Source organism: Pundamilia nyererei, unplaced genomic scaffold (assembly GCF_000239375.1).
Source record: "Pundamilia nyererei isolate P.nyererei 1_Seehausen unplaced genomic scaffold, PunNye1.0 scaffold00090, whole genome shotgun sequence".
NCBI lineage: Eukaryota > Metazoa > Chordata > Actinopteri > Cichliformes > Cichlidae > Pundamilia > Pundamilia nyererei.
In genome coordinates, this window is record NW_005187491.1 from 2373396 (window position 1) to 2387384 (window position 13989).

At 37.3% G+C, this 13989-nt stretch overlaps 1 protein-coding gene across 1 annotated transcript in view; it reads left to right on the forward strand.

The window, feature by feature from the left end:
• dgkb (diacylglycerol kinase, beta) overlaps window positions 1-13989 on the forward strand; it is a 72965-nt gene that overhangs the window by 42911 nt on the left and 16065 nt on the right. Inside the window, exon 20 of the mRNA XM_013912429.1 lies at window positions 3175-3239. Within this exon, the coding sequence (XP_013767883.1) occupies window positions 3175-3239 (65 nt within the window). The remainder of the gene's footprint in view (window positions 1-3174; window positions 3240-13989) is intronic.

Genomic DNA, 13989 nt, shown 5'->3' on the forward strand with positions numbered 1-13989 from the left:
GGGGGGAGTGAGCTGACGGCACATCAGACCTGTGAGGGGTTCAGTGCATAAGAATGTGTCATACATGTATTCAAGGTTTGGCCCACTACTCCTGTCATATTGGTGTTTTATTGTGTTGTTTTTACACATACAGTCAGAAAACTAGTAAAATGTATCCAGTTGGACAAACACAACATCTTAACTAACTAACTTTTTTTTTCAACTCAATTTTGCAGAACAGCTAAAATTACACTCAACCAAGAAAGCTCTTTGTAACTTACAACATTTTTTTAAAAGTTATTTATCAAATTCTGCTTAGATAAACATAATTAGATATTAATTAAACATTTGAAACCCATTGAAATGAAAAGATATTTCTTGATAAGTCGTGTTTGGCGCAAAAAAGAACCCTGAAACAATTTTGTCATTTTATACTACACACATTTTGAGTGTACCCTTGACCAAGATGTGCAGTGCACGCTGGTGTATTAGCATGGTGCATAGTGAATAATTAAAAAAAGAAAACAATGAGCAAGGAAGAAAAAAATAGCTATTCACCTGCTGCTCACTTGTAATTTATTACAAGAATGGAAAGAAAATAATTTTATATTCAGAATATTACAGTATTGTAATTCGCAAATTTCAATTTTATATTTTAGATTGGTCCAAATTGATTTTCACAAAATAATTTAGGAGGTAAAAGAAAACATCAAAAGCACAAAGTGATTTTGTTTCAGAAGCTTTCCAGGTGGGGTTGTTTCTATTTGTTTTCTATTGTTGTTTGTGTTTCTGAATAAAAAAAAAATTAAATAAAGCTAATATAATAATATTTTTGTTTTTGTTTTGATAGAGGTTTTGCTTTTCTGTGTAAATTTGTATATGACTTTGAACAGTTTTCATGTTTTTATCAAACATTTGTACAGATAAAATTATATTTTGTTATATATACTATATGTGAATACTGTAAATGTTCTGTATTTTGGTTATAGGAGCATTAGAGTGTTTCTTTTTTAAGTTTTTTTAATTTAAAGCAAACAAACAGTACAGCAATGTAGAACGACAAAGTGTTTTGTCGTTCTAAACAGTTACTGTTCTAAAACAGTAAACGCTGTTTACTGTTGCAAAGCCACAGCTCCACTTGTACAGATCTCAGATAATAGACCCCAAACCAAAGGGGAGACAACCTCTCCTGGCTTTTGCTCTCTTGTTTGCAGCTATTGTCCTGTTTGTAAGAAAATCAAGTTACAATCTCTCAGATATATCCATCACCTCACCTTTCTTGCTCACGATGGAAGCGTGAGGCGAGTCTGCGGGGATCTTGAAGAAATCTTTTGGTCTTCTGCTTACAGCATCTTGAAGAGACATCAAGAGAAACTCCATTGATTTTTCTCTTTTGGCTTCTTCTAAATTTCTGTACAGAGAGCTAGCAGGGGGTCCTCCCTGTAGGTGCTGTTTCAATAGTGCCACTCAAAATGGAGTGGGTCAAAACAGATTGCTTCAGCGGAGGGGGGGCGAGGAACAAGCCCAGAAAGTTTACAGCAACTTTTCCCTCACTCTTTCTTGAGATGTCTTCAGAGCAAGATAAGTTTTCATCAGAGTTTTTCACAAAGGCCAGTACACGTTTTTCTGCTGACACGGACTTGGAAGTGTAAATTAAAGGAAATTTATGTTTTTCCTTCATTAGAGTCAGGCCTCACGCCCTGAGAGGTTTTGTGCATACTTTACGGCATATTTGAGTTCATATGTCATGTTCACCTGCTTACTGGTGTTCCGATTAAATACCCTGTTTAGCATTTTTGCACAAATGCTCTTTGATATTAAAATATCCAATATATTTTAACTCAAACTGCGGTGCTGTGCTCCAGTACATTTAAACAGTTAATGCCCAGGTTAATACAAAGAAAGTATACCACTGTGAAGGGAAATTTATTAGTAGGCAGTAGTCTTTTTTTTTCCATTTCAAAAATGAGATTACAGGTAAACTAAAATGAAACACTTCATATACATTTAAATCGTTTATTTAAAAGTACCTTTGACTGCATTGTGATTTTATGAAAAACTGTGCAATATTCAAAATGTTATTGTTATTAATCAACAAAAACCTTTGTCATGTGAGAGAATGATGAGTGATTATGGGTATTTAGGTTTAGAAGTAGATTGGAGAAAATCTGAACTGCAGAGAGACGAGTGGCGAGGTACATACAGAGAAAGAAAACAACTTGGTTGCTGAGGTTTCAGCAGCTTCCTGTAGGGTGGTTAGGAGCAGTATGTGTTTAATTAATTAGCCCGTATGGAAGCAGCATGTTTTCATCAGGGTCTCTGTCAACTTCATCCAAAGCTTAGCAACCTTCTGCGTACTACAGCTCCTGTAATCTTATAGCGATATAAACACCATGGACATCCAAGATGTGCCTGCAATGTTTGAGAAGTGTGGAGTAAATATCAGCTGACATAAATTTAAACTTTAACGTAATAAAATTTTGCATGCTATTAATTGTTGTAATGACATGAGTACAAAGGATTATTAGGGCCACATTAAAAAAATATATTAAAGAGAAAAAACTTGAAATGTGGTGATTACAGTTGTTTTTTCAAGACTACAAAATGCCTTGTGTGGATGATGTAGTCAAACAAATTGATCTGCCGTTTTGTGATACAACATACATCCTCTTTATTGCACGAGGGTGTAACCATCAATAAGCTCGCATCTGTCCATTACCAGTCATTTCATTTCGTACAAATCCACTCTTCCAACTTTGTGTGGTTTTTTCCATCTGACCATTTGCAGCGTTCTGCACCATCTTTTCAAAGTCCTTACACTTTATCACCGCACTGTGTTTATGTGCTAAAAGGGAAATGATTTCCTTCCTTCTTACTAAAACTGGCAGTTTGTCTTGAAAGAACAACTGTAAGCTCCACCTTTCGACTTTTTTCTCAAAATAGATTTTCGATTTTATTCTCAGAATTTTGACTTTAACCTAAAAATGATAAATAAATTTTTTTCTTAATGAGGTCCTGATACTTTGTTGTAGAGAAGAGCTTATTTATTAATTAATTAATTTTTTTTACCTAGAGTTCCATACACTAAAGTGTCCAAAACTAGAGGTTGCAAGACTGTAATTCACTTATGATCTGTTGTTAAACTATTACACCAACTTGCTTCAATAAAACATACAATTCTATTGTCTCTTTCAGGATGCCTCAATCGCACATCGTTTCCATGTTATGAGAGAGAAGCACCCTGAGAAGTTTAACAGCAGGTATGTTTCTGTTTTGCTCTTTTGGCCATTGGAGCTATTGCCATTGGGCGAGAGGCATTGCACATCCTGGACCAGTAAATGGCAGGGCTCACCCGAAGAGACAGACAACCATTCCCCGTCACATCCACATCTATGGCTAAATTCAAATCACCAATCAACTTAACATGCAAAATCCTCAAAGAGGGGCCCTGCTTAAAATCAATATCTCTTAACAAACATATTGATGAGTGGTTCCCCAGTTTTTCAGCTGGACCACTATTTTGTAGATGTACCCAAACAGACATTGTTTGAAACATCCTTTTGTTGCATTGTTTTTTTGAAAATATTGACTGCAGTTAATACATACAGTTTGTTTTGGACGTTACTAATGGTAGAGATCTATTGTCTGGTTTGGGTTTACCTAGCACTCTCTTCACTAACTTGTCCATACAATCCTAGCACTACGGAAGTTTCATGGCCTCACTGTGCTCCTCCTGTTTCACTATGTGCTAGATTGTCTTGTAATTTAATAAATAGCAATAGTTCTCTAGTCTTTCTAAAGGTCTTTAAAAGGTTTTTAGGGTTTTTGTTTTTAGGAAAGGGTTTTTTGTTTGTTTTTTGGACATTGGCTGATTGTGTCTGACACCTTTTTTCTGCAAAATGAAAACTAGCACCCTCTGAAAGACAGCTCAACAAAGAAGCAACTCTTTAAATTGTATCTTTACACACTTTGCGGTCCTTGTTCCCATTTCTTAAGCTAAGATAAAACAGTTTGACATAATATTAGGCATAATTATTGCACCAATGGGGTGATTCCGAGAGAGTTACTACCTGAAAACTAAAGCATGGACATGCTGAGATATATATCTTGGCATGTGGTGTCCCCCAGTAGTGTCCTCAACTAGAAGGAAATGGAAATGGCAAATTTCAAGGGTAAAAACTATCCACAGTGCAGGAATAGTATCTGAAAGTCAGGACCACAAGACCTGAGATATACATCTATCCTTTCAATTGATCCACCTATTGTTGCATGACAGTAATCCCCAAATCACACAAAAAAGCATCATCGGTCATGGACTGACCTCCCCAGAGCGCACGCCATGTGGGGTCATCTTGACAAAATGGAATAAAAAGCAGCTGACATCCAAAGAAGACATTTGAATGTCCTTCAAGAAGCCTGGAAAATTGTTCCTGAAGGCTGCTTTAAGAAATTACAAGAAAGTTTGTGTAAGAGAGTTTAGACAGTGAAGAATCAAGGTTTTCATACCAAATTGCTACACCCATTTCACACTTTCCTTTTAAATATCAAGAAAGGAAAGGTGACTTAAGACGTTTGCACAGTATTGTTGATCTGTAGCATTGTAATTTGCTAGTGAAGGGAATCAAGGAAAAATCTGTCTCACTTATAACTTGTATTGGACCCCCTGCCTATTTTTGGATGGTACACCATCATTTAATGAGTGTGGCAGTGATTGCAAAAGTACAGGGTTTGTGATTATCTAGTATCTTGTTTATTTCTTTCTTGGAATAAAAGCTATTATGTGACATTGCAAGGTTCAAATTTTTTTCATCTACCACCCATGTCTAACTACAAACTCCTCCACCTTTATTCTTATATTTCTTATATATGTTGGTACAAAAAAAGAAGGACGTTATGATAGATCATTTCTACCAACAAGCTCAACGTAAATAAATCTCAAGTTCATAAAACATAAAAAGAAAATCTCAGAGAAATCAAATCATGCATTTTTCACAGCCTAAATAAACCTGCAGTGCATTTGCAGAACCTCTGTTTGACCCTTTTTATGACAGCACAACATGTTTCTTCTCAGCAGGATGAATGGACTTGGCTACATGTTTAGCATTTGTGATTACCTTGAGGAGATGCGTTCACCTTTGGAGATGAAAAAATGTGGCATCTATTTTTCCATCAATATTTAACATCTCCAATACATCTCCACTAGCGCCAGGGAGTAATTGCAGGCCTAATTGAATTTGCTTGGCTAGTTTGACATCATGGATCAGTCAGACTGATGACACACAGCCTCCTAATAATCCCATTTGTACTCATTATCATATTTTACTCTGGCCTTAGTACAACATTTAGCCAGCTATTCTTCTGCTGCACGAACATGCAGATAAGCCAGTGAAATGGTCCAAGCGGAAGTGAAGGGGGTTTCAAATAAACAAGGGCCTGTTAGTCAATGCTGACAATGATTACGACAGATGTGGCAACATGTTGGAAAAGAGCCAGCAAGCAAGAAAGGACTATATCAACTCTGAATTTCCTCATTAAACAAAGAGGGTGTTATGTGGTCATCATCCACTCCAACATGGTGCCACATCCTTTGCAGATGCTGGTAAATTATTTTCCTGTTTATCACACTCCATCACATTGTGCGTCTACATTTTAGGCATACAGACTGCATCACTGTTGTTTTACCCCATCTTAAGTCCTAGTGAAAAATGATTGAGATATTTTAAGAAAATTATTCTGTCTGTTATTTGAATTCAATTAATAATTCACACAGGGGAATGAGTTTAGGATCTCTCTATTACACACTATCCTTGCCAATTCAATAATGCATGATTATAGTTTTTCAAGGTAGCATAGATTTTGTTAGATTTGTCCAAAGGACTTATGTCCATTGGAAGTATATTGCAACTTATCACTGAGTCATTTTCCTGCAGCTGGAAGCTCTTTTTCAGGAACTTCTATGACAACTGAAGCAAAGGGTTGCATGTCTTGAGGGGAAGATTTCATTCCACTGTTATTAAGTAGGCGTTGGTGCATAGCGAATTAAAGAAGACTGAGCAAGTACAATGTTTTTAACAGTATTCAAAAATCATGAAACTGATTTAATATATTAATTCACTTTAAGGTTTCACTTAAACATTTGTCACTATACAGAGCTATGTAATGATACTTACAGTTTGCTTTAAAATAAAAAAGTAAAGTGAATATACCTTGTAAGCAATATTTCAATAAAAAGAAAATGGAAGCATTGTTACTACGAAATAAATCCAGAAAGATCCAATTTTCTTCTTTCTTTTTTTTTGTTGGGTCTCATATAAAATATACACACAAGGTGCACACGATCTTTAGAGCTGAGACGATGCAACATATGGTTTTTATTTCTGTTATAACTGATTAACTCTTAACAGATGATGTTTAAATAAAATTGAAATATTCCTTTTTCGGTGTTTAATATGCATGCTACATTTTTTATAGTATAATTATAATTTTCGTGATTCTTAAATTAAAGGAGTTCCTAATTGTCACTAAAATAAGACAACAAATTAACAAATTTACCATGTGTGGGACTAATAAAGGTTATCTTATCCTAAAAAATGATTTATTGTCCTTTCTACTCATTTCATTTTAACCCCTTTGTTTCGCTTTAATTCTTCACAGCAAAGATTCGACAAGGTGCTAGAAACCTTCTTAGAGATTTGGGTCCATATTGACATGATAGTATCACATAGAAGCTGTAAATTTGTCAGCTACACACCCTGTGATGGGAATCTCCCGTTCCGTCACATCATAAAGGTCCTAATTGGACTAATATATGGTGACTGTAGAGGGCATTTGAGTTTAAACCAGTTTAAAATTATTTGAGCTTTGCTCTGACCTCTGATATCAGAAAGTGGTATTTTTACCCAGAGAACTATCACTCACTTCATAGTTTCTTCTTTCTGGACCATTCTCTGTAAACCCTAAACATGGTTGTGTGGGAAATTCCCAGTTGATCAGCAGTTTCTGAAATAGTCAGACTAGCCCATCTGACATTGACATTTGAATCTTTTTTCTTTGCCGTTCTAATACTTTGTTTAAACTTCAGCAGGTTGTTTTGACCATGTCTACATGCCTAAATCCTCTGAATTTATACCATGCTATTGGTTAATTAGATACTTCTGTTGATAAACAGATGAATGTACTTCTCTTTTGATATCACTTTAAGAATACAAGCAAAATCTGCAGTTTTATAAATCCCCAGTTAATAAACTTCAATGCAAACCTAAGAATGTCGTCTTAATACTGATATTTAAAATGTAGCCATTGTTTATCTGTCATCCTTTTTGATGCTTTGCCTTTGCTCTAGATTTAGTTTCCAGGTCACGATATATAATAAAAAGTAACGTATGAGACATCAGTACAATGTGTGAAGAGAGAAATGTCAAAGCGTGACTGTTTTTATATGACAGCAGTAATAGGTGTTTTATGAACAAAAATCTATATATTTATGTCACCGCTGTGACCTTACAGAAACTACGTGTTTAACCAGCTTTAATTGCCAGAGAAATAACACAATTGATGAACAGCACTAATTATGAAATGAGGGGATTTTGTTGATGAAATGCTGGGGTCATATTCTCTCTCTCCTTCCATTTTTCTCATTCTTTCTATCTCTTGTATTTGCACCTTGGGGTGATTACCAGGGTGAAGGTGTGAAGATTTGACACTCGGCAGATAGATTCATTTACTGCCACTGCCGGACCTGGAGGTGATAATGAGGTCGAGGATTAAAAGCAGACAATCAGTCGGCCCGTGACGAGGGCCGCGCCACCTCCTCCCCCTCATGACACTCCTCCTCGACCGCCTTGTTAAAATATACTGGTCCCTTTCCCCCCATTTTTTGCTGATCTCCCATGTAATTATACACTAATCTCTAACTCTGAGGGGAGAGATGGATGGTGAGAGAAACAAGGAAAGAGAGGTGGAGAAGCAGAGAGTTGAGAAATTAACTTTGATTTTTGTGTACAGTTTCATTCTTTTATACTGTTAACTTTTTTCATGTTCTAACCAGTGCTCAGATTTGGCACAACCCTGGTACAGTTTACACTAATGTCATTTTTTTACACAATGTAACTCATATGAAATAAAGTGACAGCAAATTGAGGCAAAATAACAGTCACAAGAAATATTTTTCTGTCTTTCCTTAAAAATGATTGGTAAAAATGTTCTGGCTTGATAGTTGTACATTTTCTAAACAATCATCTCAGCTTTTTTGTTTTCTTTGTTATCAGTTTGTAATTATTTTTCCAGTGTTTAGCGCATTTTACTTATAACAATACTTATTTGAATTTCCCTACAGCTTACAAATTCTTGTAGAAATTACCTACCCAAATTGATATAAGCTGCTCTAAGACTTAATTGCAATGTGTAACACCAGAAAAAACAGTGCACAATAGAACCCAGTGTAATCACATGCGGTGTGATAGTCTTGAACCATTGTTCTACCACAACTATATAACAATGCACAGTGCTAAACAGAACAATGTATTTATTGTAGTCTTGTTTCAAGCCTCATTTTATATAGAATCCACACATTGTGGCTATAGCATGGTTACATCTAAGAAAAGATGGCCATATAAACTGGATGTTAACAATGGGCATGTTAAAGTGTCCCTGTATAAGATACTAAACGGGAATCAGAATGTCAGTTATCAAATAAACTTCTATATTAATGTGCGTGTGGATGTTTGGATGAGGCTTGTCAAATAGAAGTGTTCTGAATTCTCAGTAAGCTCTTTTTCAGGAACTTGGATAAAAAGAGAATGGTTGGATGGATAAATGGCAGTTTGTTGTTCTCTAGCTTTCAGGTGTGTGTTAACTCAATGCTGCAGTCTTCCCAGGAGTAGGTATTTCATCAAAATTCAGCCCAGGGTTAGACCATGTAATGCTGAAAAAAAGACAGCTACATCTCAGGCCCTCAGGCAGCGTGTTAAATGTTAAGGTTCATGACAGTACTATTAGAGAAAGGCTAATATGGCCAGGGAGAAAGCCTCTTCTCTATGAATAAAACTAACAAAAAAAAACATTGCAGTGCAGCTTAGGTTTGCAAAGTTGCATCTGAACAAACCACAACATTTCCGCGACGAATGAGACCAAAGTAGAGCTTTCTGGTGATCATGCACAGTCCCACGTTTGCAGAAGATTTATCACAGCATATCGGCACAAGCACTTCCTGCTCGTTGTCAGTCATTTGGGCTTGTTTTGCAACCACAGTGCACTTGGCAGTCACTGAGTTGACCATGAACTCTTTAATATACCAAAGTATCCTAGAGTCATATTTTGAGATAATCTGTTCTAAAAACTAAAGCCTGATGGAAATTGAGTCAGCAAATCTGTGACAGAATGGTTGAAAAAGAAAAGGAACAAGGTGTTGCAATGGTCCAGTCACGTCCAGATCTCAACCCAATTGAAATGCCATGGAGGGACTTTAAGGGAGCTGGAAATAAATAAATGCTGCAAACCTCGATGAACTGAAGCAATGTTGGAAAGAAGAATGGGAAAAAATACAGAAAGCAATTACTTCATGTTGTTGCTGCTAAAGGTAGTTCTTCACATTGCTGAATCATGGGGTGAAACCAAGATTGCTGTGAAAACGTTCTTATTCATATAACTGTTAAATATGATTTACATTCCGTTTTTTCCCATTGGCATTGCTTTTCACTAGAACAATGATAACATGATAAAAACAATGAAGTCTCTGTGCAGCATTTTCCACGTTAATCAGATGATTTTAGATCAGTGAGGGAAAACACCTTTCGGTGTGAAAACTGCTCTGGCTGCAATGTTTGTTTGTTCTGTGGCATCCGTCGTGGCACCTTGATGTTCCGATGATATTTGCTCTGCTTACCCAGATCTATTTTCGGTCCTGAGACATCTAACACCGTCAGCACACTCCTCCAGAGCCTCTCTGCCCCTGTGTGCCCACAGGTTCTTGCTGTGCTGTGTAACCATCCTGAGTTAACCTTTCCTGAAGGCACAGGGAAGCCCAGGCATGAAGCACTCTTTAGCATAATGAGTATGTTCATCAAAGCACTTCGTTGTGCTGGATGGGGCTGCTGGATTCACCAACGCACACACACCAGACAGCCCATGTTAATGTGTGTGTATGCATGTAGGTGTGTATGCGTTTCCTGCTGAGCTGGAAGCAGTGCCACAGGTGATGGCACTATTACACACACTCAATTACACACACACACAAGCATGGTGGACCTCAGCGGAGGCTGCCCTCATTTGAGGATGAAATCATTTCTGCGACCAAAGTGTCATCTATAATTAATGACCATTTGTGTGTAATTTAGAGGGATCTCACCTGTGGCCCTGTCCTCAGCTCAGTGGGAGAACAAACAGACCCATACGCAGCAAAAAAGGTATAAACTGAACTAAACGCGCAGGCAAAAATGTGCACATAGGTAGCAACCTTTAGGAACGCAAAAAAATAAATAAACAATTAAGTGATGAAACTTTAACCTGTTCAAATTGATACTTATACATTAAGCTAAATCACATGCCCACCTAACTGAAACAAACAGCTCCCTGCTGATGTGCTGCTGATGTGTAGACCGTAGATAAATGTGTTACTAAAGTGCCTGAAGTCATATAAATAATATAAAATCATTAATAACAGTATTGCTGTGTTAAGTTTATTTAAGGTGTATAAAAACCCTAGAATGTATTTTATTTCATCTGTTAAATAGACATTTATTTACTCAACGATTTTTTTTATTAATGCACAAAATAAAATATTTAACTCAACCTACGAACACAACATAACCCAAAGCACTACCGCTGTTAACTTTGCTCATCTAAGTAACGTTATCTCGATTCAATTAGGGTTTTACGGGTTGGAGCATGTAGACGTCTGGACAGATACATTTTAAGGAAGCGAGTCACAGTGATGAAGCAACTGGAGATGATAGAAAGTCAAAAAGATTCAGCATCCTCAACCGGCGGGAAAAATGCTAGTAGTACCAAATGGGCAGGTCCCGAGTTAAACTTTTCTCAACATTGAGGCAAGTGACTGAAATGACTGCCAATAACCACAAACACCTGGACAAAAGTACTGGGCCACACCTCACACCTCTGAATCTTTGAATTCAGGTGTTTTTAATACCATTAGCCCAGGTGTATAGCATGACCTAGCCATGCAGACTGTCTTTACAAACATTTGTGAGTTCACTGAAGTTGAGTGTGCTATATTACTGCATGAAGCAAATCTGACAAATTGCTTCTTGATATTCTTTAATCAACTGTAAGTGGAAGCATTTGAAACCACCATGGCATACAGACCTCGAACGCTCTGCTGACTCTGCTGGCTTTACAATCAGCACAGCTTGTACACCAGCAGCTTTTTGGCTTGGGTTTCCATGGCCCAACAGCTCCTGTATGTGTAATGTATAGGTGGCCAAATACTTTGGCTGTATAGTATATATTTGAGGCTTTCAAAAGCAACCAGTGCTCGTAAAGTCCACTCCAGCAGCCGGTAGTGACAAAGTGATGCATGATGAGCAATCACTTCCTGCATCACTTCCTGCATCACTTCCTGTGAGTGCACATGAGTTTAATTTAACAATGAGAATTTTAAAGACATTGTGTTAGCGAGGCCTGTCTTTGGCACACAATTAATTTGCTTTTGTTTATTAACTTATTTGGTTTTTTGGATTCCAAGTGAAAATTTACATCCATCTATCTATCTATCTATCTATCTATCTATCTATCTATCTATCTATTAGAGATATTTCTATATCTACATAGACTCAGAAGCGTATGTTAGCAAAAGGACACCTATTGCTTCTGCTTCAACAATTTCATTTAAAATAAGTTTATGTCAGTTTACAATTGTCAGCATTCATTGATAAGTTAAGTACACGAGTAGAACCACATCATGTGTACAGCTGCAACAACATAGCTTTATTGTTTCATATTCATGTGGCCACTGAAATGGTGAAGCGCGCAGCTCCGCTTGCGTAACTATTTTCTGTGTTAACCAAAGAGATTTAGGATGTCTGGCTTATCATTTCACTCACAGCAATGCAAGATTTTATACATCAGTTTTATCACTTGTTTTTTGTTAAGAAAAACACACACACACCCTTGAATCCATTGCAGTGCAGCAGAATACCTTTTTCAAGCTGCTTGCTACATCTCTGAAGGCAAGAAGCTGCACCATGGGTCATTTCTCAAACTGCCATTCGGAGTTGGAGCACTCCAGGCAGTGTCATGTTAAACAAAACAGTGCATTGATGCAATGCACAAAGAGTTGGTTATGTCAATGTGATATTTATCACCTCTGATCAAGAAGAAATTAGTGTGAAAATAAGGTCGTAGATCATTGTGGGTTAGATTAAGTGTCAGAGGGGGGGCAAAAAAAAAATCAATGACCATGAGCTTCATGTTCAGTGCGGCCAGTCAAAAGTGCATCTAAAGGTGCTGTGGCCTCAGGACAGCAATGCTACACTGAAGCTCATCACCTATGACATCCTTTATTTGTAACCAAGCAGCGGCAGTTTTATAAACATTGTTCAGATTCAGGCTGTTTTGTTGCTTTCTCCTTTTTTTTCCCCCTTTTTTTCCCTTTTAGCTTGTAATGTTTTTCTAAAGCTCTTTTCTTTTTTCCTCTTAGTCACACAGTTTGTATTTTCCCTCCCTCTTTCAGTTTGGTTTCATGATTTGTCTGTGCAAATAAACCACACTTCAGTCACTCTGGAAACCTGAGCCACTGTTTTCTTTTGGCCTGCCAGCTGTACGTACTACAGCTGATCTGACATGTACACCGCTAAAGTTATTACTGCAGTGCACTTTGCATTGATACACTGCAGCTACAATCACAACAGAGGTGCTGCAGCTACTCGGAGAACTGCAAACCTGCTGCACATGTTATTATTGCTGATGTTTGGGGTTTTTTTTCATCCTTAAAATGCAAATTGCTCTCACCAGCAATATAATTTACTTCAAAGATGACTGCAAGGGTTCGACAGCATAACATCAGCCAACATTTAAGTAAATGGGTACTTTATGTTTGCTTTTATTACACTTAACATAATCCTCCTTACAAGCATCATCTTATTCAAATGGTCTCCCTACTCTGGTCTCTCTATTGAAGATACTCCTCATAGTCAGTCTGTCAGATGAATCCAGCGTTTGGCATCGGGTAGCAGATAACAAATGACAGGACGATGTAGCCAATGAGATTCTCCTAATTATCTAATGACCAGGGACATGAGGTGATTTGTTGCCCCAATGAGCTTGTTAGGTTAAGTGGTGGGCATCGACAGGGCGGTCAGATGTTGTCTCTTGCTGTATCTCTTATTAGTTTGTTTTGCTTTCCTGCATTTGACTGTAGTTTTTTGGGGTCACTTGCTATGAAAACCAAGAAATATTTTCCCTTTCATCATACTCATGATACAATAAAAAAAAAAAAAATAGCCCCAAACGCAATTTCATTGTTCTTGACAATGACAATAAATAAATACTACTACAATACTCTTGGGATGTGATCCGTTATACACACGATATGTTCCAGAATGATCATCTATGGAAAATCCCAGTATTTGTGTAACTGAAGATTAAAAATTACCCCCGAATAGGACTCACGTGGTCTGCTTCCCAGCTATATTCTCTTATATAAGTTAATCAACTTTCAGTTACTTTAGGTTATGCAGCAGTACCTTTTGTTATGCTAATGTTATCATTTGTTTTTTCCATCTCCTACTCACCTTATTTACTTTTTTAAACTGCCATAGAAGTCCATATCCATATTTCGTCATAGGCCATAATACCAGAAGGAACATGAGATACTGTTTCCTCAACATTTTGCTCACGACGAAACTGTAAATAATAATGGACTGCATTATTCCACTATTCATTCACTCTCACATTCACACACTGGTGGAGGCAGCTACCGTTGTAGCCACAGCTGCCCAGGGGCAGACTGACAGAGGCGAGGCTGCCATATCGCGCCATCGGCCCCTCTGGCCA